Source organism: Aethalodelphis obliquidens, unplaced genomic scaffold (assembly GCF_003676395.1).
Source record: "Aethalodelphis obliquidens isolate GAN/ISIS:26980383/991018 unplaced genomic scaffold, ASM367639v1 scaffold49, whole genome shotgun sequence".
Taxonomy (NCBI): domain Eukaryota; kingdom Metazoa; phylum Chordata; class Mammalia; order Artiodactyla; family Delphinidae; genus Aethalodelphis; species Aethalodelphis obliquidens.
Window position 1 is genome coordinate 13,693,215 of NW_020837993.1, and position 23,379 is coordinate 13,716,593.

Here is a 23,379-nt window from a genome sequence, read left to right on the forward strand (position 1 = left end):
CATAGGAACCACAAAGGCCAGTCCAGCCTCAGCGTTGCCTCTGGTCAGGGAATGTCTGAGGGGCCGCCATGGGTAGTATGGGCCCAGATGAGCACCCCAGGCATTCTCAGTCACAGAGCATTTCTGACTGCTAATGTATGAGCTGAGAGCAACACAAAGTATTCTTCTAGGTTGAAATATCTTTCAGTGAAGTTGTATCACTTTCTTTCTTGTGCTAGACATTCTCCCTCCAGATGTGTGTTACTCAACATGGTTCCAATAACCAGTGTAACCTGTCTCTGAGCAAAGCCATATGGGATCCCAACTTATCAGAAGGCTGCTCGGCGAGGGGGTGGTCAGAACCCTGAGAATTAGTGACATGATTCCAATGTTCATCTGCATATTAGTAAGACATGAAATAGAAGGACGTAAATAGAGTAGACCAGCTACAGCAGTCAATGGAATAACATGGATGCTACACTTGACTTACACAGCAGGTGGAGGTTGACTGTTCTTGTCACGTTTTTTTTAAATTAGCATGACCTTCCATTTCCAAGTTTCAGGTATTACAGAAGTGTTGATTTCACACGGACAGCGCTGGAGTTACCCAACACAGTGCATTCTGCCGTAATGTCCCTTCTCTACTGGGGGAATATGGCTGGGGATGAGGGAGGTGAGGCCTGACGATGTGCTCCACCCTGGCAAGCTGCTTTCTAAGTGTCTGGTCACAGACACCACCAGGCATATGCTGAGACTTGGATGGTGCCCTGAGTTCCCCATAAAAGACATGAGATTTCTATCTTCCTATTATTTAGATGCTACAGGACCCTGAATATTGAAGGGCCGTGGTACTGAGACATGGACTTGAGCAGAGTGGCCACACTGGATTCTAGCTGGGGCTGTGAGTATGGAGTGGACAGTACATGGTGATGAGGCAGCATCTCCTGGCAGTCCCCAGACTGTCTCAGGCAGCTTGTGCTCCTGTTGTCCTGTGCCACTGTCCTGCATCTTCCCCCAGCTCCTCTGCCTCATAGCAGGCAGAGCCGCTGCACTGTGAAGCTGGCCTCCCCCTTCCCGGCTACATTTGCAGTGAGGAGGGCTGCCAATGTCCCACTAACAACCCCCACTCCAGTCCCAATCCACACGTGGGCTGTGAGTCTGTACCCTGGCCAAAAGAGTTAAGGGGGCCCCCATAACCCCTGGAAGATGTGAGTGGGTTGGAAAAGGTGAATCCCAAAACTCAAAAAGAAAAAGAAGCTCAAACCTTGGGACAATAGGTCTCAGTGACCAGGGCAGTTCTGAGAGTCAGAAAAGACTGGGAGCACAGACATGTATCTAAAGAGAGTACGGGGGAGGCCAGGGGAAGATGGCGGAAGAGTAAGACACGGAGATCACCTTCCTCCCAACAGATACATCAGAAATACATCTACATGTGGAACAACTCCTACAGAACACCTACTGAACGCTGGCAGAAGACCTCAGACTTCCCAAAAGGCAATAAACATCCCAAGTACCTGGGTAGGGCAAAAGAAAAAAGAATAAACAGAGACATGAGAATAAGGACGGGACCTGCACCAGTGGGAGAGAGCTGTGAAGGAGGAAAGGTTTCCACACACTAGGAAGCCCCTTCGCGGGTGGAGACTGCAGGTGGCGGAGGGGGAAGCTTCAGAGCCGCGGAGGAGAGCACAACAACAGAGGTGCAGAGAGCAAAGCGGAGAGATTCCCGCAAAGAGGATCGGTGCCGACCAGCACTCACTAGCCCAAGAGGCTTGTCTGCTCAGCCGTGGAGGTGGGCGGGGCTGTGAGCTGAGGCTCAGGCTTCGGTGGGAGCGCAGGGAGAGGACTGAGGTTGGCGGCGTGAACACAGCCTGCAGGGGGGTTTAGTGCACCACGGCTAGCCGGGAGGGAGTCTGGGGAAAAGTCTGGAGCTGCCGAAGAGGCAAGAGACTTTTTCTCCCCTCTTTGTTTCCTGGTGCGCAAGGAGAGGGGATTAAGAGTGCTGCTTAAAGGAGCTCCAGAGACTGGCGCAAGCTGCGGCTAACAGCGCGGACCCCAGAGACGGGCATGAGACGCTAAGGCTGCTGCTGCTGCCACTAAGAAACCTGTGTGTGAGCATAGGTCACTATCCACACCTCCCTTACGGGGAACCTGTGCAGCCCGCCACTGCCAGGGTTCTGGGATCCAGGGACAACTTCCCCGGGAGAACGCACAGCGCACCCCAGGCTGATGCAACGTCATGCTGGCTGCTGCCGCCGCAGGCTCACTCCTCATCGTGCCCCTTCCTCCCCCTGGCCTGAGTGAGCCAGAGCCCCAGAATCAGTGGCTCCTTTAACTCTGTCCTGTCTGAGCGAAGAACAGACGCTCTCCGGCGACCTACACGCACAGGCGGGGCCAAATCCAAAGCTGAGCCCCGGGAGCTGTGCGAACAAAGAAGAGAAAGGGAAATCTCTCCCAGCACCCTCAGGAGCAGCGGATTAAATCTCCACAATCAACTTGATGTACCATGCATCTGTGGAATACCTGAATAGACAACGAATCATCCCAAATTGAGGAGGTGGACTTTGAGAGCAAGATTTATTATTTTTTCCCCTTTCCCTCTTTTTATAAGTGTGTATGTGTATGCTTCTGTGTGAGATTTTGTCTGTATAGCTTTGCTTTCACCATTTGTCCTTGGATTCTATCCATCCGTTTTTTTTGTTTTGTTTTGTTTTTATTTAAAAAAATTATTTTTTCTTAATAAATATTTTTATTTTAATCACTTTATTTTATTTTATCTTACTTTATTTCATTTTCTTTTATCCTCTTTCTTTCTTTCTTTCGACTTTTTCTCCCTTTTAACTGAGCCGCGTGGATGAAAGGCTCTTGGTGCTGCAGCCAGGAGTCAGTGCTGTGCCTCTTAGGTGGGAGAGTCAACTTCAGGACACTGGTCCACAAGAGACCTCCCAGCTCCACGTAATATCAAACAGCGAAAATCTCCCAGAGATATCAATCTCAACACCAACACCAAGCTTCACTCAGCGACCAGCAAGCTACAGTGCTGGACACCCTATGCCAAACAACTAGCAAGACAGGAACACAACCGCACCCATTAGCAAAGAGGATGCCTAAAATAAGTCCACAGACACCCCAAAACACACCACCAGATGTGGACCTGCCCACCAGATAGACAAGATCCAGCCTCATCCACCAGAACACAGGCACTAGTCCCCTCCACCAGGAAGCCTACACAACCCACTGAACCAACTTTAGCCACTGGGGACAGACACCAAAAACAATGGGAAATACGAACCTGCATCCTGCAAAAAGGAGACCCCAAACACAGTAAGATAAGCAAAATGAGAAGACAGAAAAACACACAGCAAATGAAGGAGTATGACAAAAACCCATCAGACCTAACAAATGAAGAGGAAATAGGTAGTATACCTGAAAAAGAATTCAGAATAATGATAGTAAAGATGATCCAAAATCTTGGAAATAGAATAGAAAAAATGCAAAAAACATTTAACAAGGACCTAGAAGAACTAGAGAAGAAACAAGCAATGATGAACAACACAATAAATGAAATTAAAAATGCTCTAGAAGGGATAAATAGCAGAATAACTGAGGCAGAAGAAGGGATAAGTGACCTGGAAGATAAAATAGTGGAAATTACTACTGCAGAGCAGAATAAAGAAAAAAGAATGAAAAGAACGGAGGACAGTCTCAGAGACCTATGGGACAACATTAAATGCACCAACATTCGAATTATAGGGGTTCCATAAGAAGAAGAGCAAAAGAAAGGGACTGAGAAAATATTTGAAGAGATTATAGTTGAAAACTTCCCTAATATGGGAAAGGAAAGAGTTAATCAAATCCAGGGAGCACAGAGATCCCATATAGGATAAATCCAAGGAGAAACACACCAAGACACAAATTAATCAAACTGTCAAAAATTAAATACAAAGAAAACACATTAAAAGCAGCAAGTGAAAAACAGCAAATAACACACAAGGGAATCTCCATAAGGTTAACAGCTGATCTTTCAGCAGACACTGCAAGCCAGAAGGGACTGGCAGGACATATTTAAATTGATGAAAGAGAAAAACTTACAACCAAGATTACTCTAACCAGCAAGGATCTCATGCAGATTTGATGGAGAAATTAAAACCTTTACAGACAAGTAAAAGCTGAGAGAGTTCAGTGCCACCAAACCAGCTTTACAACAAATGCTGAAGGATCTTCTCTAGGCAAGAAACACAAGAGAAGGAAAAGACCTACAGTAACAAACCCAAAACAATTAAGAAAATGGGAATAGGAACATACAAATCGATAATTACCTTAAATGTAAATGGATTAAATGCTCCCACGAAAAGACACAGATTGGCTGAATGGATACAAAAACAAGACCCATATATATGCCGTCTACAAGAGACCCACTTCAGACCTAGAGACACATACAGACTGAAAGTGAGGGGATGGAAAAAGATATTCCATTCAAATGGAAACCAAAAGACAGCTGGAGTAGCAATTCTCATATCAGACAAAATAGACTTTAAAATAAAGACTATTAGAAGAGACAAAGAAGGATACTACATAATGATCAAGGGATCGATCCAAGAAGATATAACAGTTGTTAAAATTTATGCACCCAACATAGGAGCACCCCAGTACATAAGGAAAATACTAACAGCCATAAAAGGGGAAATCGACAGTAACACATTCATAGTAGGGGACTTTAACACCCCACTTTCACCAATGGACAGATCATCCAAAATTAAAATAAATAAGGAAACACAAGCTTTAAATGATACATTAAACAGGATGGACTTAGTTGATATTTATAGGACATTCCATCCAAAAACAACAGAATACACATTTTTTTCAAGTGCTCAGGGAACATTCTCCAGGATAGATCATATCTTGGGTCACAAATCAAGCCTTGGTAAATTTAAGAAAATTGAAATTGTATCAAGTATCTTTTCCGACCACAACGCTATGAGACTAGATACCAATTACAGGAAATGATCTGTAAAAAATACAAACACATGGAGGCTAAACAATACACGACTTAATAACGAAGTGATCACTGAAGAAATCAAAGAGGAAATAAAAAAATACCTAGAAACAAATGACAATGGAGACACGACGACCCAAAACCTATGGGATGCAGCAAAAGCAGTTCTAAGAGGGAAGTCTATAGCAATACAACCCTACCTTAAGAAACAGGAAACATCTCGAGTAAACAGCTTAACCTTGCACCTAAAGCAATTAGAGAAAGAAGAACAAAAGAAGCCCAAAGTTAGAAGAAGGAAAGAAATCATAAAGATCAGATCAGAAATAAATGAAAAAGAAATGAAGGAAATGATAGCAAAGATCAATAAAACTAAAAGCTGGTTCTTTGAGAAGATAAACAAAATAGATAAACCATTAGCCAGAGTCATCAAGAAAAAAAGGGAGAAGACTCAAATCAATAGAATTATAAATGAAAAAGGAGAAGTAACAACTGACACTGCAGAAATACAAAAGATCATGAGAGATTACTACAAGCAACTCTATGCCAATAAAATGGACAACCAGGAAGAAATGGACAAATTCTTAGAAATGCACAACCTGCCAAGACTGAATCAGGAAGAAATAGAAAATATGAACAGACCAATCACAAGCACTGAAATTGAAACTGTGATTAAAAATATTCCAACAAACAAAAGCCCAGGACCAGATGGCTTCACGGGCGAATTCTATCAAACATTTAGAGAAGAGCTAACACCTATCCTTCTCAAACTCTTCCAGAATATAGCAGAGGGAGGAACACTCCCAAACTCATTCTACAAGGCCACCATCACCCTGATACCAAGACCAGACAAGGATGTCACAAAGAAATATAACTACAGGCCAATATCACTGATGAACATAGATGCAAAAATCCTCAACAAAATACTTGCAAACAGAATCCAACAGCAATTGAAAGGATCATACACCATGATCAAGTGGGGTTTATTCCAGGAATGCAAGGATTCTTAAATATACGCAAATCAATCAATGTGATACACCATATTAACAAATTGAAGGACTAAAACCATATGATCATCTCAATAGATGCAGAGAAAGCTTTTGACAAAATTCAACACCCATTCAAACCCTCCAGAGAGTAGGCATAGAGGGAAGTTTCCTCAACATAATAAAGGCCATATATGACAAGCCCACAGCAAACATCATCCTCAATCGTGAAAAAATGAAAGCATTTCCACTGAGATCAGGAGGAAGACAAGGTTGCCCACTCTCACCACTCTTATTCAACATAGTTTTGGAAGTTTTAGCCACAGCAATCAGAGAAGAAAAGGAATAAAAGGAATCTAAATCGGCAAAGAAGAAGTAAAGCTGTCAGTGTTTGCAGATGACATGATAGTATACATAGAGAATCCTAAAGATGCTACCAGAAAACTACTAGAGCTAATCAATGGATTTGGTAAAGTAGCAGGATACAAAATTAATGCACAGAAATCTCTGGCATTCCTATATACTAATGATGAAAAATCTGAAAGTGATATTAAGAAAACACTCCCACTTACCATTGCAACAAAAAGAATAAAATATCTAGGAATAAACCTACCTAAGGAGACAAAAGACCTGTATGCAGAAAATTATAAGACAGTGATGAAAGAAATTAAAGATGATACAAATAGATGGAGAGATATACCATGTTCTTGGATTGGAAGAATCAACATTGTGAAAATGACTCTACTACCCAAAGCAATGTACAGATTCAATGCAATCCCTATCAAACTACCACTGGCATTTTTCACAGAACTAGAACAAAAAATTTCACAATTTGTATGGAAACACAAAAGACCCCGAATAGCCAAAGCAATATTGAGAACGAAAAACAGAGCTGGAGGAATCAGGCTCCGTGACTTCACACTATACTAAAAAGCTACAGTAATCAAGACAGTATGGTAGTGGCACAAAAACAGAAAGATAGATCAATGGAACAGGATAGAAAGCCTAGAGATAAACCCATGCACATATGGTCACCTTATCTTTGATAAAGGAGGCAGGAATGTACAGTGGAAAAAAGACAGCCTCTTCAATAAGTGGTGCTGGGAAAACTGGACAGCTACATTTAAAAGAATGAGAATAGATCACTTCCTAACACCATACACAAAAATAAACTCAAAATGGATTAAAGACCTAAATGTAAGGCCAGACACTATCAAACTCTGAGAGTTAAATATAGGCAGAACAGTCTATGATATAAATCACAGCAAGATCCTATTTGACCCACCTCCTAGAGAGATGGAAATAAAAACAAAAATAAACAAATGCGACCTAATGAAACTTCAACGCTTTTGCACAGCAAAGGAAACCAAAACAAGACCAAAAGACAACCCTCAGAATGGGAGAAAATATTTGCAAATGAAGCAACTGACAAAGGATTAATCTCCAAAATTTATAAGCAGCTCATGCAGCTCAATAACAAAAAAACAAACAACCCAATCCAATAATGGGCAGAAAACCTAAATAGACATTTCTCCAAAGAAGATATACAGACTGCCAACAAACACATGAAAGAATGCTCAACATCATTAATCATTAGAGAAATGCAAATCAAAACTACAATGAGATATCATCTCACACCGGTCAGAATGGTCATCATCAAAAAATCTAGAAACGATAAATGCTGGAGAGGGTGTGGAGAAAAGAACACTCTTGCACTGCTGGTGGGAATGTGAATTGGTACAGCCACTATGGAGAACAGTATGGAGGTTCCCTAAAAAACTATAAATAGAACTACCATATGACCCAGCAATCCCACTACTGGGCGTATACCCTGAGAAAACCATAATTGAAATAGAGTCATGTACCAAAATGTTCATTGCAGCTCTATTTACAATAGCCAGGAGATGGAAACTACCTAAGTGTCCATCATCGGATGAATGGATAAAGGAGATGTGGCACATATATACAATGGGATATTACTCAGCCATAAAAAGAAACGAAATTTAGTTATTTGTAGTGAGGTGGATGGACCTAGAGTCTGTCATACAGAGTGAAGTAAGTCAGAAAGAAAACGAGAAATGCCATATGCTAACACATATATACGGAATCTAAAAAGAAAAAGAAAATGGTCATGAAGAACCTAGGGGCAAGATGGGAATAAATATCTAGTAGGGCAGACCTACTAGAGAATGGACTTGAGGATATTGCGAGGGGGACGGGTAAGCTGTGACAAAGTGAGAGAGTGGCACAGATATATATACACTACCAAACGTAAAATAGATAGCTAGAGGGAAGCAGCCGCATAGCACAGGGAGATCAACTCGGTGCTTTGTGACCACCTAGAGGGGTGGGATAGGGAGGGTGGGAGGGAGGGAGACACAAGAGGGAAGACATATGGGAACATATGTATATGGATAACTGATTCACTTTGTTATAATGCAGAGACTAACACACCATTGTAAAGCAATTATACTCCAATAAAGATGTAAAACTATGTTAAAAAAATTCATTATGTTGTACACCTGAAATAATGTTATATGTCAATTATACCTCAATAAAAAAAGAAACAGAAAAAAATAAAAAGAGTACGGAGCACAGAAAACTATGCTTCCCCTCTCCCCCTCCCCCTCCGCCATGGAGCTACCTACTCAGTGCCCAGCATCCTCAAGGAAGACGGGAAAGAGGGCAAAGAGCTGGCAACACACTGAAGAGGGAGGACATTTGGGACGAATGAGGCATTTGGGAGAGTGGGGCAGGTGACCCCTCGGGTGGCCTGGAGGGATGTCGACTGAGAATGTGGGGATGCAGGTGGGACCTGTGGGGTGGTGGAGGCACAGAGGTGGGCGTGCAGACTGGACTGCTGGGGACACGGTCCTGACTGCAGGCTGGGCATCACTCTCCTCAGTGGGACTGGGGGTGGCTGTCCTTGAGCTCTGGGGCTAAGAGGCGCACTGACCAGGGAAGCGTGTCTGTCCTGCAGGGATCAGTGGCTGGGAGAGGTTGGCTCTGTTACCTGCAGGCTCTCTGGGCACCCGTCCTCCAAGCCTCTTTCTCCATTGTTGGTGGGGGGTGGGGTGGGGGTGGATAATAATACTTATCTTACAATAAGGACCCAATAAAATAATAATTATAACTAGATCAAAGTTACTTGAAATCACAGAGTGATGTATGAATGTCACCTACAATGTATATTAATAATTCATATCCTCTGGTTTTTCAAACTGTAAATATTAAATGGCCTATTGATATTGACGATGTTAATGGCATTGATAACAGCAGCAACGAGAGGCAGCGCGGCCTCCGGTCAGTTCAACACCGTGAGTTCTGCTCTGCCATCAAATTAAGGATGGGAATAAATGAGGCACTCATGTGCCTTTCTGCTTGGGCGTTTAGCAACACTAAATTCTTCTCTGTGTGTCAGAGGTGTGGCAGCCCATCTCTTACCTGGGGACGACAGTAAAGAAGGCCATCAAGTTTGCCATGTTGCCATCATCTGTCATGATTTAGAGCTCCAGAAACATAATGCTTGCCTTTCTCCAACCACACATCAGCGGAGCCAGGCAAGAAGGTTTGAAACATTTTCATCCACAACTAACTTGGGAATTCATCACTGCTTTCAGAGCAGCTCTGTCCCTGGGTTGACACTTCCTGTCTGTCCACTTCTGGCACTGCAAATCCTGAATAAAAGGCCACAATGGCACATCAACCCCTTATTTCCAAGGCCTTTTAGAAGTGATGAGTTTTTGCCTAACTACGAGAGAAACATGTCTGACCTTCACTATGGGATGATCTTCGACAACCTCTTTACGCTCAAAGCTCTACTTCCTCATCTGCAGATTGAGGGAAACACCTAGGGGTGCTTAAGGGTAAAGTGTATTCATGAATGTCAAGTATTTAGCACATGCCTGACACACAGTTATAAATAAATAGTAGCTGTAAGAAACATAGCCATAGGTTGGAAAGAAGTTTTGCTTGGTGTCAAATCCAGTCTTATGAGAAGATCTTTCTACATGAATTCACTTTCTAATTGTCTGTCAAAAGCAAACCCAGTGTGTGAGGACCACTGGTTAGTCTTATCTGACAGGCTGCTTGGACACCCAGGAACTGCCAGTAACCAGTGAGGAAACCTCTTTTACTCTATGCATTCACTGCCTTTGGCATTAGAAGAAATGCAGGTTAGGATGTAATTGGAATTTTGGTGATTTGCAAAACGTACAGGATTTGAGTTCTCTGACACCCATGTCCTCAGCCTTCCTCCCTCTTCTAAAACTGGAGGTGGGAACGGGCTGAGTACCTTCCCCAGGTGACCTCACCACCCATCACCTGCGTGACCTGCCCATCTTCAATGGTACCGAGTCTCAGTCTCTTGAGCTGAAAACCAAGTCAATACCTGACACATTGATTCCATAATCTAAATTAGAAAATTTGTAACATATAAATGTCTGTGGTTACGTTATTTCTAATGGCCTATTGCACAACCAATATCCCTGCTTTCAATTAAGCAGGTAACAATTAGATCAGTGGGGCTTTGCCAGGCCACTTTCCTTGCCCAGAATCAACTGGGAAGTGAGCGCAGCTCTCTGCAGATGGAGATGAACAGATAACACTGCTGCCCTGTTACCCAGGAAGCGACACTGGAAGCCTGAGATTTGCTAGTCACATGGCCCATCACCACCCCACAGTCAGGTCCTTGTAAAATTACTTGGGGTCACTGTCCCGGCTGGTCTGAGGGAGAGTCAAGAGACCGTGCTCTCTGTGTCTATAGACTTAAATGGGTCAAATCAGGAAAGAAGGACAAAGGACTGTCACCCTCCCAGCAGAAAAGCTGCTTCCTTTGTGAAGAAGAGTGAGAGGCAGGTCAAAGGCCGGGAGTATGAGGATGAAATCCCTCCATGCACTTTCTTACACTCTCATAAACTGATTAGCTTTTTATACATTCAAATCAGCAGCTCCTTCCAATTACTTCCAATTTCTCATAGAAAATAGTATTTTCCAAGTCACCTGGTCTTAAAATCATGATGCCATCTTTGACTCTTATACACACGCCCAGAGTCCATCTCAAAATACACTTGTCACACCAGCCACCACCCTGCTCTCAGCTCTCATCACTTCTACTGCTTCATGGCATTCCAAGTGCTTGGTTTCACTTCCAAACTAGTGATTTCAGTACATCCCTTACTCCACAACATCACTGCTCTGCCTACTACTTTTACACTTTGGGATTTAAGGCCCTTCCTATCTGGGTTGTAACACTGTCCTGTCACTTCCCCAAAGGGTGTCCTCCACTAACTGATCACCTGTCATTTGTGTTTTGTCCTTATTTCCATTATGCCTTCTTCTATCCAAATCCTTCCAGGCTCAGTTCAAAATATGACCCCCATGAGGAGGTTCCCCAAATGGCCTTCAGTTTCACAAGGGTTTTAACCTGATTATCTAACATGTCCATCATCAGCTCCTTGAGCACCGGTCAAGCTTCTTTTTCTCACTGCACCTAGCAGAGTGCTGAGGGCAGAGCACACCCGACATAGCTGATAGTAATCAAGGGTAACTAACGCACAACACAGACAAAACTTCAATGTATTTCTAAGACCTCACATCAGGCACTCCGAAACCTGCGCTCTAGACCACCAACAGGTGAGCTGAGTCTCTCCGTATTGGGCATGACCAAGGCAGGAGCGGAGTTGTAATCCCACATGTCTGAATGCGCTGACAGGTTACCGCCATGACATCTACCCACGACGGTCTGAAATTCTCTCTACTGGAGATCCACCGAAACAGTGTCCATGTCTAATATAGAATATATTTTCATGAATCCAGATGTTTTCTCATGACTTAATCTAATACTTAAGGCACCATTTCACAAATAAAATTAACAAAAAAATTGTTTTTTTTTTCTTTTCTAAATGGTCTTGATTTGTTTAAGCATTTGCTTCCAAATGTAAGCCATGCTTACATATTTAAGGAATTTCCTTATGTACTGGGAAGTATCCATCTATAAGCCAGGGCTAATTTCAACAACTGTTTGAATTCTTGAGAGAGGAGATAGGAATAACAGAAATGTCTGTTAATCCAGCTCTGCATTAGAGAAGCCAGAGCATGTGGCTCATTAGAATAATGACGACTGTTTGCATTGCTTTGTCTCCTAATAGCAGAGAACTGTTGGATTGGGTAATTTGAAACTCATTATACTATCACATTTAGCCTCTGCAGACTCTGATGCTGATGGTAGAAGTGAACTACTTGGCCAAGCAGCTATTTTTAGTAAATCCAAAAGATGAAAGACAAGTAAGAAAAACACTTCATTGAATAGCATTTCTTCTCTTAAACCTATTAAGTCCTGAGCTGAAACCATACAAGCTGAGGAAAGGTGAAGTTTATGCAGTTTTGTAGCTCTTGATCAATTGTATGCAAACATGATATATCAGGAAAATCTTTTAAACTGCCTTGTATATCATAGTAAAGATAATAAGAGCAAATATAAATAAGTGATCTCATCTATTTCAAACCAGTCTTCAAGTATCAGGCAGATAAAAAGAAATTTGGCATGAGAGTTCAATATCTCTACTGAGTTGAAGAAATGGTTATATTGGTTTTGTCTCTCTATGGAGTTCAAGAAATGAATAAATTTATATATGTATATATATATACATATATATATATATAAATTGATCTTGTTTTGTTTGGTTGAATGTTGAAATGAAAAGATCCTATCAGATGCATATTTTAGCTTTGAATATGATAAATGATATAACTGCAGCTGGTGAGTTGTTGAATATGAGATGATATGAAGAAGGGTTAAAAGCTCACATACTTTTTTTCACCAAAAATTGCTTTTGTGCTCCTGCCCTGCACACCATTGCCATTAAATCTGAATATCACATTGACTTGAATTTATTTAACTAATGATGAAAAAATAACAGTCTTTGACTTTTAGTGTTTTTTACCTTTGATCAAATGAAGAGCATAATTTTCAGGTACAAAGAGTAGCATAATTTTAAGTTACACAACTCATTTTCCTCTTAGAGACATGAATCAGTGATTCCCAAGTAAGGTGCCCTAGGGATCTTTTGAAGGCTTTGTCCCAACTACTGATGTGCACAGCTATCCGATGGCAGTAAGTGGTTTAAATAAATCCTAGTGAGAGTCCCTTTCCATTACACTACTTCCCCAAAATAAATGTATGTTTTATCTCTCCATGGCGTTTGAAGATCATAGTTTGAAAAAAATGAATTATTCCCATCCAACTTAATTTTTGGCTCATCACACATACTTATTTCTCCTAATCCCCCAAATCCCTTTGGAATTATAGAAGCAATATAAAAGGAAACCCTCAGAATCAAAGGAAGTTCCTTGCCAGTAACGGCTGAGTTGCTGTTAGTAGGTAACAACTATTAACTCTGGACACCACATGAAAGGAGCAGGAAAGGGTCAGCCTATAAAGACAGAAAATATCACCCGACTCCAGTCAAATACCACCGAAAAGATGTTGCCCTACCCCACCCCAGGCCAGCAAAGAGAGTGGAGAGCCTAGGCTTTCACACTCAGCAGGTATCAGCAAAGGTCCAACACGAGGGAGCAGGGCTTTCATCCTTGCTGGGCAGCACTGATGCCAATTCTCTGTAGTGGGCTAGAGGCCAAGTGGGGAGCCTGGACTCCCACCCTAATCAGTAGGAGCATGTCCTCCTGCTCCTTGCTGGGGCTGCATCACAGGAAGTTTAGTGGAGGCTCAGACTCCTGCCACCCCAAGCCCACCCTCCCCCACATGGTGTCAGTGAAGACCTGTATAGAGCTCGGAGTCCCGCGTCCACCCAGCAGGAGCAAGAGCCCAGTCATCCCTGTGTCAGTGGAGGCTGAAGGGAAGCCCACCTGGCAGTAATGAGGCTGTGCTGCACCTTTCCCTGCCAGAGCAGTGGTTTTAAAAATCTAGCTAAAACAGAAGGTTTCAATAAAATCCATATTGTCATAACATAATACATAAAATGTCCAGGTTCCAATAAAAAAAATGTGTCCTAACAACAACCAGGAAGATCAAACTGAATTTTTTAAAAAATCAATAGATGCCAAAGAAAATATGACAGAGATGTCAGAATTACCTTTTAAAAAATTACTTTTTAAAAATCCTTTTAAAAAAAGAATTTTTGAAGCAGCCACCATAAGATGTTGCAACAACCAATTACAAACATGCCTGAAACAAGTGAAAGAATAGAAAGTCTCAGCAAAGAAACAGAAGAAAGAAAGAAAAACCAAAGAGAAGTTTTAGCACTTGTGTTGGTCTGCTTGGGCTACCATAACAAAATACCATAGACTGATTGGCTTAAACAATCAAAATTTATTTTCTCACAGTTCTGGAGGCTGGAAAGTCCAAGACCAAGATGTTAGCAGATTCAATTTCTGGTGAAGACTCTTGTCTTGGCTTACAGAGGGCTGCCTTCTCGCTGTGTTCTCACATGGCCTTTCTTCATTGCATGCATGTGGAGACAGAGAGAGATTTCTCTCCTCCTTTGCTTATAAAGGCATCAATCCTATCAGATGAGGGTTCTACCTTTATGACTTCAATTAACTTTAATTACAAAGGCTCTATGTTCAAATACAGTAACAATAGAGATTAGGGTTTCAAAATATGAATTTTGGGGGTACATAATTCAGTCCATAGTGTTCTACCACTGGCCCCACAAAATTCATGTCCTTCTCACATGCAAAATACATTCATTTCATCCCAGTATCCCCAAAGTCTTAACTCATTCCAAGCATCAACTCTAGCATCTAAGGTCAAAAGTCTCATCTAAATATTATCTAGACTCAATTCATCCTGAGGCAAAATTCCTCTCCAGCTGTGAACTTGTGAAACAAGTTATTTGCTTCCAAAATACGATGGTGGGATGGGTATAGGATAGACATTCCCGTTCCAAAAGGGAGAATGTGGAAGGAAATAAGGAGTGACAAGTCCCAAGCAAGTCCAAAACCTAGCAGGGCGAGTTCCGTTAGATCTTAAGGCTTGAGAATAATTCTCCTTGGTTCAATGTTCTGAGGCAGCAGACTCATGCCCATTGCCCTGCAAGGCGTGGCACCCAGGGCTCTGCTAGCCCTGCCCTTTGAAGCCCAATTGGAGGCCATCTGGCCCCCTGGGCCTGTGCACTCTGCACCTGGGGTGGGACTGGCAGTCCTGATGGTCTCTGAATTGCCTTTGGGGTCTTTCTACCTGCCTTCTGTTGAGATGGCCAATAACACCATGGGTAACCTTTTTATTTGGTGTTCTCTCCTGAAGAAACTTCCTCTTTTTTTGCAATATGAGTATGAGAATTTTCCAAATCTTTAAGTTCTGGGGTTTTTTTTTTTCATTTTTTGTCTTAACAATTCCTTCTTTAATTCAGCTCTTGCCTTTCACATTTTACTATTAAGCTGTCAAGAGGAACCAAGCCACTCCTCCAGCACTTTCCTTAGAAATCTTCTCAACTAAATAACCAATTTCATTGTTCATAAGGTCTACCTTCCACAAAGCACTGGAACACATTGTAGTCAAGTGCTTTGCCAGTTCATAACAAGCAGCAGCTTTCCTCCACTTTCCAATAATCTGTCCCACATTTCTGCCTGAGACCTCACCAGAAGACCTTTAACATCCAAGTTTCAACCAGCATTTTGTTCATGATTCTTTGGGTATTCTCTAAGAAGAAGAAAGGTTTCTCTCTAGCTCTCTTTTTTCTTTCTGAGCCCTTACCAGTATCTCCTTTAACATCCATGTTTCACCCAACAGTCCCTACATAGCAATCTTGGCTTTTTCTAACATGCACCACAAAAGTCTCCAGCCTCTATCCATTACCCAGTTCTAAAGCCACATCCACATTTTCAGTTATTTGCTACAGTAGCACCCACATCTCATAACCAAAATCTGTATTAGTCAGGGTTCTCCAGAGAAACAGAAACAATAGGATATATATACATATATGTGTGTGTGTGTGCGTCTCTCTCTCTATATATAGACATATATAGACATATATACATATACATATATTTACATATATATACGTATATACATATATATATAGAGAGAGACACACACACACACACATACATACATGGTTTATTATAAGGCATTGTCTCATGCAATAATGGGAGCTGAGAAGTCCCAAGATCTGCAATCAGCAAGCTGAAGACCCAGGAGAACGGATGGTGTAGTTCCAGTCTGAAAATTGTTAGGCTGGAGACCCAAGAAGAGCTGTTTCAGTTTTCATGGAAGGAAAAGACCAACATTGCCTGCTCAAGGCAATCGGGCAGGAGGAGTTTCCTCTTACCCATGGGAAGGTCAGCCCTTCTGTTCTATTCAGGTCTTCAACTGATTGAACGAGGCCCATCCACATTAGGGAGGGCAATCTGCTTTACTCAGTCAACCAATTTAAATGCTAATCTTATCCAAAAATATCCTCACATGCATGCCTACAATAAGGTTTGACCAAATATCTGGGCATCCTGTGGCCCAGTCAAGTTGACACATAAAATTAAAGAAAACAATAACCATAATAAGAAGCTCAGTAAATGAGTTCATCAGAAAGATGAAGGGGACAAAAGAAAGAATCAGTAAAATTAAAGATAGAACAATCAAAATTAAGTGATCTGAAAAACAGATTGTTGGGCTGCACCCTGCAGGTCTACAAGGCCTCTACTTGCCCATCCTTAAGACTGAAGAAAGAGCCAGTGACAGAAACATCAATGGTTTAATGGATGGGGGAACTTACACCTCTGAAGCAAGGTCCTGGAGTGACACCCCACCATGTTTGGCGGATGGCAGGCAGGACATGAGGCCGTCTTTGCTCCCGGGGTGGAAGGAGAGATTGCCAGTTATAGGAGGAAATTATATCAGGTTACCTCATTGGTTACCAGGGAAACCAGCAGAGGGGTCTGTTCCTCACCACCCCTTTGATAAGCAGAGTGGAGAGTTCTTATCTAAAGCTAGAACAGTCATTAGCTGGGGCCTGGGGCAGGTATGTAGGTCAGTCATATGAGTAGGGTGTAGATGAAGTAGGCACTGGTCAGGCAAGGGATATACAGAGAACAAGGGAATAGCCATCTGGAGGGGCCTGTGACCATACACAGATGTAATAGAAAAAAAAGTGAAAAGAGCCTCAGTACTTGTGGGAATACAACAAAAGATCTAATATTCATGTCATTTGAGTCAGGAGAGAAAAAGAGAAAGAGGATGGGGCAGAAAAAGTATTCAAAGTAATAACTGGTCAAATGTCCTAAATTTGACCAAAATCTATAGATTCAAGAAGTGGAGTAAATCACAAATCAGTAAACCCAAAGAAATCCACACTAATACACATCATAGTCAAACTTCTGAAACTAAAGTCAAAGAAAAAACCTTGAAAGCAACAAGAGAGAAAAGAGGGCTTCCCTGGTGGCACAGTGGTTGAGAGTCCTCCTGCCGATGCAGGGGACACGGGTTTGTGCCCCAGTCTGGGAAGATCCCACATGCTGCGGAGCGGCTAGGCCCGTGAGCCATGGCCGCTGAGCCTGTGCATCTGGAGCCTGTGCTCCGCAACGGGAGAGGCCACAAGTGAGAGGCCTGCGTACTGCAAAAAAAAAAAAAAAAGAGAGAGAGAGAAAAGATATCTCACCTATAAAGAAAATATGGTTTGAATTATAGCAGATTCCTCATCAGAAATCATGGAGGCAACAGCAAAGTAACACATTTTTCAAATGCCACAAGAACTGTCAGAACAGGATCTTATATTCATTAAAAATGTTCTTCAGGTTTGAAGGGAGAAATCAAGGTATTTTCAGATGAAGAAAAACTAAGAGAATTTATTGCCAGCAGTCTATCCTAAAAGAGTGGCTTGGGACTTCACTGGTGGTCCAGTGGTAAAGAATCTGTTACAATGCAGGGGACGTGGGTTTGATCCCTGGTCAGGGAACTAAGATTCCACCTGCTGTGGGGCAACTAAGCCCGTGCACCACAACTACTGAGCCTGTGCTCTAGAGCCCGTGAGCCACAACTACTGAGCCCATGTGCCACAACTACTGAAGCCTGTGCACCTAGAGCCCGTGGTCCACAACAAGAGAAGCCACTGCAATGAGATGCCCGTGCACTGCAACGAAGAGTAGCCCCCACTTGCCGCAACTAGAGAAAAGCCCGTGCGCAGCAACAAAGACCCAACGCAGACAAAATTAATAAATAAAATAAAAGATGTACAATAAGATATACACAAAAACACTGTAAATAAATAAAAATGGAATCATAATAAATGTTCAGCTAACCCACAGGGAGTCAGGAAAAAGAAAATAGAGAAATGGAAAACATAGAGAATGGAAGACCAAAAAATCAAATAAAATGGCAAACTTAAGTCATAACATACCAATAGTTCCATAAAATGTAAATTATGAAAATACACTAATTGAAAATACAGACTGGCAAAGTGAATTAAAAAATATGACCCGGGCTTCCCTGGTGGCGCAGTGGTTGAGAGTCCGCCTGCCGATGCAGGGGACACAGGTTCGTGCCCCGGTCCGGGAAGATCCCACATGCCGCGGAGCGGCTGGGCCCGTGAGCCATGGCCGCTGAGCCTGCGCGTCCGGAGCCTGTGCTCCGCAACGGGAGAGGCCACAACAGTGAGAGGCCCGCGTAACGCAAAAAAAAAAAATATGACCCAACTATACACCATCTGCAAGAAGCTCATTTTAACATAATGATGCTTAGAGTAAACATATGGAAATATATACATCATTCAAATATTAATCAAAAGAAAGAAAGAGTGGCCATATGGATTTCAGGTAAAGTAGAATTCAAAGCAAAGAGAATTACCAGAGACAGATATGAACATTATGCAATCATAAAGGGTTAATTCATCCACAAGAAATTATAATCCTGAATGTGTATACACCAAATAACAGCTGAGAAATACATGAAAGAAAAAACCCACTGAATTGAAAGTAGAAATAGTCAACTGCACAATTACAGTCAGAGACTTCAGCACCTTTCTCAACAATTGATGAAGACAGAAAATCAGTAAACAATATAGAACTCACAACACCATAATCAACAGGATTTAATCAATACTTGTAGAGCATTCCACCAAGCAACTGCAAAGTACACATGACTTTCAAGTGTTCACAGAACAAATATCAAAATGAATCCTATTCTGAGTCATGAAATAAACCCCCATAAATGTAAAGAAAGTTGAAACCATACGGAGGGTGTCCTCTGACTCTAATGGAATTAAACTAGAAATCAGTAACAGAAAGATAACAGGAAAATCCCCAAACTGTTTAAAAATTAAATAACCCACATATAAATAATCAAATGTTCATATAGGACATCTGAGAAGTGACTCAACATAGCAATAACTACCATGCAATAAGGAGTTATCAGGTGGGTAACCGAAATTGGGTCATTAAGGGCTGTTGGAGGAGGTGACCTGCAATCTGAGAAGTGAAGACAAGAAAGAATTGCCTGGTGCAATTGCCTGGTGCAGGTCTAGGGGTAGGGAACTGCTTCCCGAGGAGCATACCCTAACAGGCAAGTGCCTCCACTTGCATTCTCAGTTACAAGCAAGGAAACCAGCCTGGTGTGTGTCCCACCATACTCTCCAGACTTCCCAAGCAGACTGCAGCTCATCTCATTCTTACTCACATATAGAACATAAATGCTTCTCTGTCTTTGGGGGACATAACCCCCAAAATATAACCATGATTCTTACTTGTGAAAATAACTTACAGCTGCCAAATTTCAGAGGGCAGGCATGAGCATCCATCGGGAAGTCTTCAAGTTGCATTGGGCACTCTGCCGAGATGGTCAAGCTGAAAAACAAGAGATGGGGACCTTTCAATGACTCACCGACTCTGGCTATTTACTGGACACCACGTTTTGAAAGCCATATTAAGCACTCCACTCATTATTTTAATTACTATCTTTTATGAAATTGTCTAAACTGTCCCACCAAATTACATAGGATTGCATTGTAGATGAATATCATTTAGAAATAAGGTTTAAATCAAATCTGCTCAGGAGTTCTGTGGCTTGGTGAGTGTCTGTACATACATTACCGCTTGTAAAGCAATTTGAGATGCCTTTAAAGATAATTTATTCTTTTATTCTCCCATCACTTACCCACAGTAATAAAAAAACTTCCCTTGACAAGGCTGAAAATATATGTATGTTCTAAAATAATTTATAAGCTCAAAAATATAAGTGTGGGGCTTCCCTGGTGGCGCAGTGGTTGAGAGTCCGCCTGCCGATGCAGGGGACACGGGTTCGTGCCCCTGTCTGGGAAGATCCCACACGCCGCGGAGTGGCTGGGCCCGTGAGCCATGGCCGCTGGGCCTGCGCGTCCGGAGCCTGTGCTCCGCAACGGGAGAGGCCACAACAGTGATAGGCCGCATACCGCAAAAAAAAAAAAATATATATATAAAAAAGTGTGGAATAAATACACAGTCCAAGTTTCGACCAGAAGCTGGCTATAATTATTGTGTACTGGGCTGATGTCATGAAACTATAGAGTAAGCAAAATTGTGTTATGATAGCAACTTTCTTATTGTTTTTAATCCAAGTCTGGTCTTCCAAATAATAATACCACCATTCACTACCACTGTCACCAATGACTAAAACAGTGCTGATCATAAGAGTTGCTTGTCTGGGCTAGGGACTGTGTTAAGTGTTTCACCTGCATTAACATATCTAATTAGAATAGCACAATGTATTGCTATTATCACCCCAGTGTCAAGGTAAGAAAGTGAGGCATGGATATTAAGGGATCCGGACAAGAATGCAGAGCCCCTAATGGCACGTGCCCCACAGGCTGTGTGACCCAAAACTCTGTTTGTACTTGCGGAGTCATCATGCTGTGGTGCTTTTATTTCCCTACAGATTTACTAATTAAGTAGTAAATCTAAATTTCTTTAATGAGTTAGTCTTCTGTTCTTAGTGTTTAATTCTATTATTTAAAATGAAATGTAATTGCATAAAATGAAATCAAATTGCACAATTTTCAACTTTAAACAGACGTTACAATTCTATTTTGTTATATTGTCTGGATCTTGCCCATGTGCCTGGGGTGAGAATAAAAATGTAAACACAATCATTTTTGCCTTTACTTCTTCCTTCTTTTAAGATAGCTTAACTTTTTTGCTATTAAATTGGGCATGTAATTCACACTTGACGATTGCAGATGGAGTAGTCAATTCATGTATTCTCTGAATGGAGCTAAAACGTGTCAGTGGAAGGAAGGTGTGTGCCCATCATGGAGAGGAAATCTGCTGCCTCTGCCTGGGGGTACCACTCTCCCCAAAATGGACTGAGTTCCAGAGGGTGTGAGTGCACATGCATGAGAATATACCACAAAAGTCTCATATTCAGGTGGGGAGATGATATCTAAAATTATACGCCACCTATGTTCGTAAAAGAGTATGGAAAATACAGAAAAGTTATAAAGAAGAAAATTACAAATACATATCATTTCACTTATAATTTCACCTGGTACACTTTGTCCAGATTTCTTCACAGCTATGGATGTTTTCTTTCTGTTCTTGGTTTATAAAATTCAGTCTTCTGTTTACCTAACATTAGAGAAGGGGCATTTCCCACATCTTTAAAATTTCTGCATAATCATGACTTTGAAAGGTAAAATATTTAATTCTAGCATGCAGATGTGTGTGTGTGTAATATACATATGCATATATCTGTATATGTGTGGACATCTTCAAGCATAAACTATGTAAAAGGATTATTATTAGAGACTACAAAATGGGGAAGGTAAAGGAATATTTACTTATTAGAATTAAGAAAACAGGACTTAAAAAACACAGCCTGTGAGAAGGACAACATAAAGGAAAATAGTGTTACTTTATATTGTTAGTAAACTTAAGCCATTTGTTAAACAAAGCAATAGTGGGGCAGAAAACTTAAGTGAGTCAAATATGTTCTAGAGAATAAAATCACAATGACTCAGTAAATCTAGAATTTCTTTGAGAAGCAAATTTATAGTAGGGAAATAAAAAGTATATATAAAGCTATAGTGCTAGGTACAAAGCAATAAATGTGAAAGTAAGCACATGAAGAAATGGTGATGTGGGAGAACAGAGAACGCTTCCGATTAGAAAAGTGCATCTCAGTGCTGGTCTACGGCCTCTGTTCCAACAGTTGATGGCCTTGGTGTAAGGAAGATGCTGGGCTCAGCCAGTGGGAACAGTGTGAGGGGGGGCAGGGTGCTTCAGGTGGTCCTGACTGTCCAAGCCCTGCTGTATGCACAGCAGACTTCAACCAGCAGACCCAGTGCTGCAGTCTTCAAGTTGCCCCCAATAATATCAACAACTATGGGCTGGACTCCCACCAGCAGGGTGACGTGGAGATGGTCCTTCCATGGCAGAATCTTCTCTCCAGACACTGCTATGTCTTGGAGCTCACATAACTGGGCTTCTGTCCCCCAGAAAACACTCTATGGCCCACTGGGTCTGGAGGTTGCCTTGAAGCCAGATCTGTTGGCTGAATTCTTGACAATGTGGTGAATCACAGTTAACTCCTCTCCCCCCTGCTTGGTGCTGGGTCTCTGATTTGATCCCCGGGGCCACTGGAGGCACTGCCACCTGCGTTCCTGTTCCTTGCCCTTACTTGTCAGAGTAGACCACTCAGGGAGACTTGACCTCCCACCTCTGGCACTCTGCCCACTCCTGGCTTTTCCTCCTTTTCCTCACGTACTCCTCTTTCTTGGCCAACACCGTGTGTTTATAAGAGAGGTGAGGAGCCATCTTTTCTGTCACTGTGTTCTCAGCATTTGGTGTCTTGTTTTATTCTAGCTGTTTGGTCCTGAGGTCTAGACCAAAACCACTGCACTGACAACATTTAACACTAGCAAGGAATGTACACCAAGGAGTCTGCTTTTAGCATACAGCAGGAGGAGAGAGGGTGGGTAGAGACAGGTGGACAGAATTTAGCTGGATGTAAAAAGAAAACCCTTTTGAAGAAAAAAATAATTCCAGTGAAAACATAAAAAAGATAATTCTACAATTACCATCTTGATAAATGCTAACATTAGAGCCTCACAGATTGTTCCCCCATTTTAATAGACCTCTTTAGAATTTGAATTCCAAACATCAGAAAAATATACTTCATCTATGATAGTGTCTCTCCTCTAAGGAGTGAATATATTATTCAGATAAATTCCCCAATAGCAAATGTTTCAACCTTAGTAAGAGAACAACACTTAAAATTTTGATCCTTTAAGCATTTCAAAAACAGCCTATGCTTTTATAGTACTCAAATAATATCTCTAGATAAGAGGGACCCTTCCATTCATGGGGTTCTTAAAATGCAGTGTCCTTTGATGTACAACCAACCTCCTTCACACAGAATTGAGATCAGAGCACTCCATGGAATGTGGACTGTCAGAGCTCAAAGGAGCCAGCCAGGTCACCTCCTAGAAACCCTTACTTTTCTCA

The 23,379-nt window shown here is 41.9% G+C and overlaps 1 protein-coding gene across 3 annotated transcripts in view; it reads right to left on the reverse strand.

The window, feature by feature from the left end:
- Nucleotides 1-23,379, reverse strand: part of GABRA5 (gamma-aminobutyric acid type A receptor subunit alpha5) — a 102,855-nt gene that overhangs the window by 22,657 nt on the left and 56,819 nt on the right. For all 3 annotated transcript variants that reach the window (XM_027083099.1, XM_027083097.1, XM_027083098.1), the window contains one exon: nt 19,664-19,746. In XM_027083099.1, the coding sequence (XP_026938900.1) occupies nt 19,664-19,746 (83 nt within the window). The remainder of the gene's footprint in view (nt 1-19,663; nt 19,747-23,379) is intronic.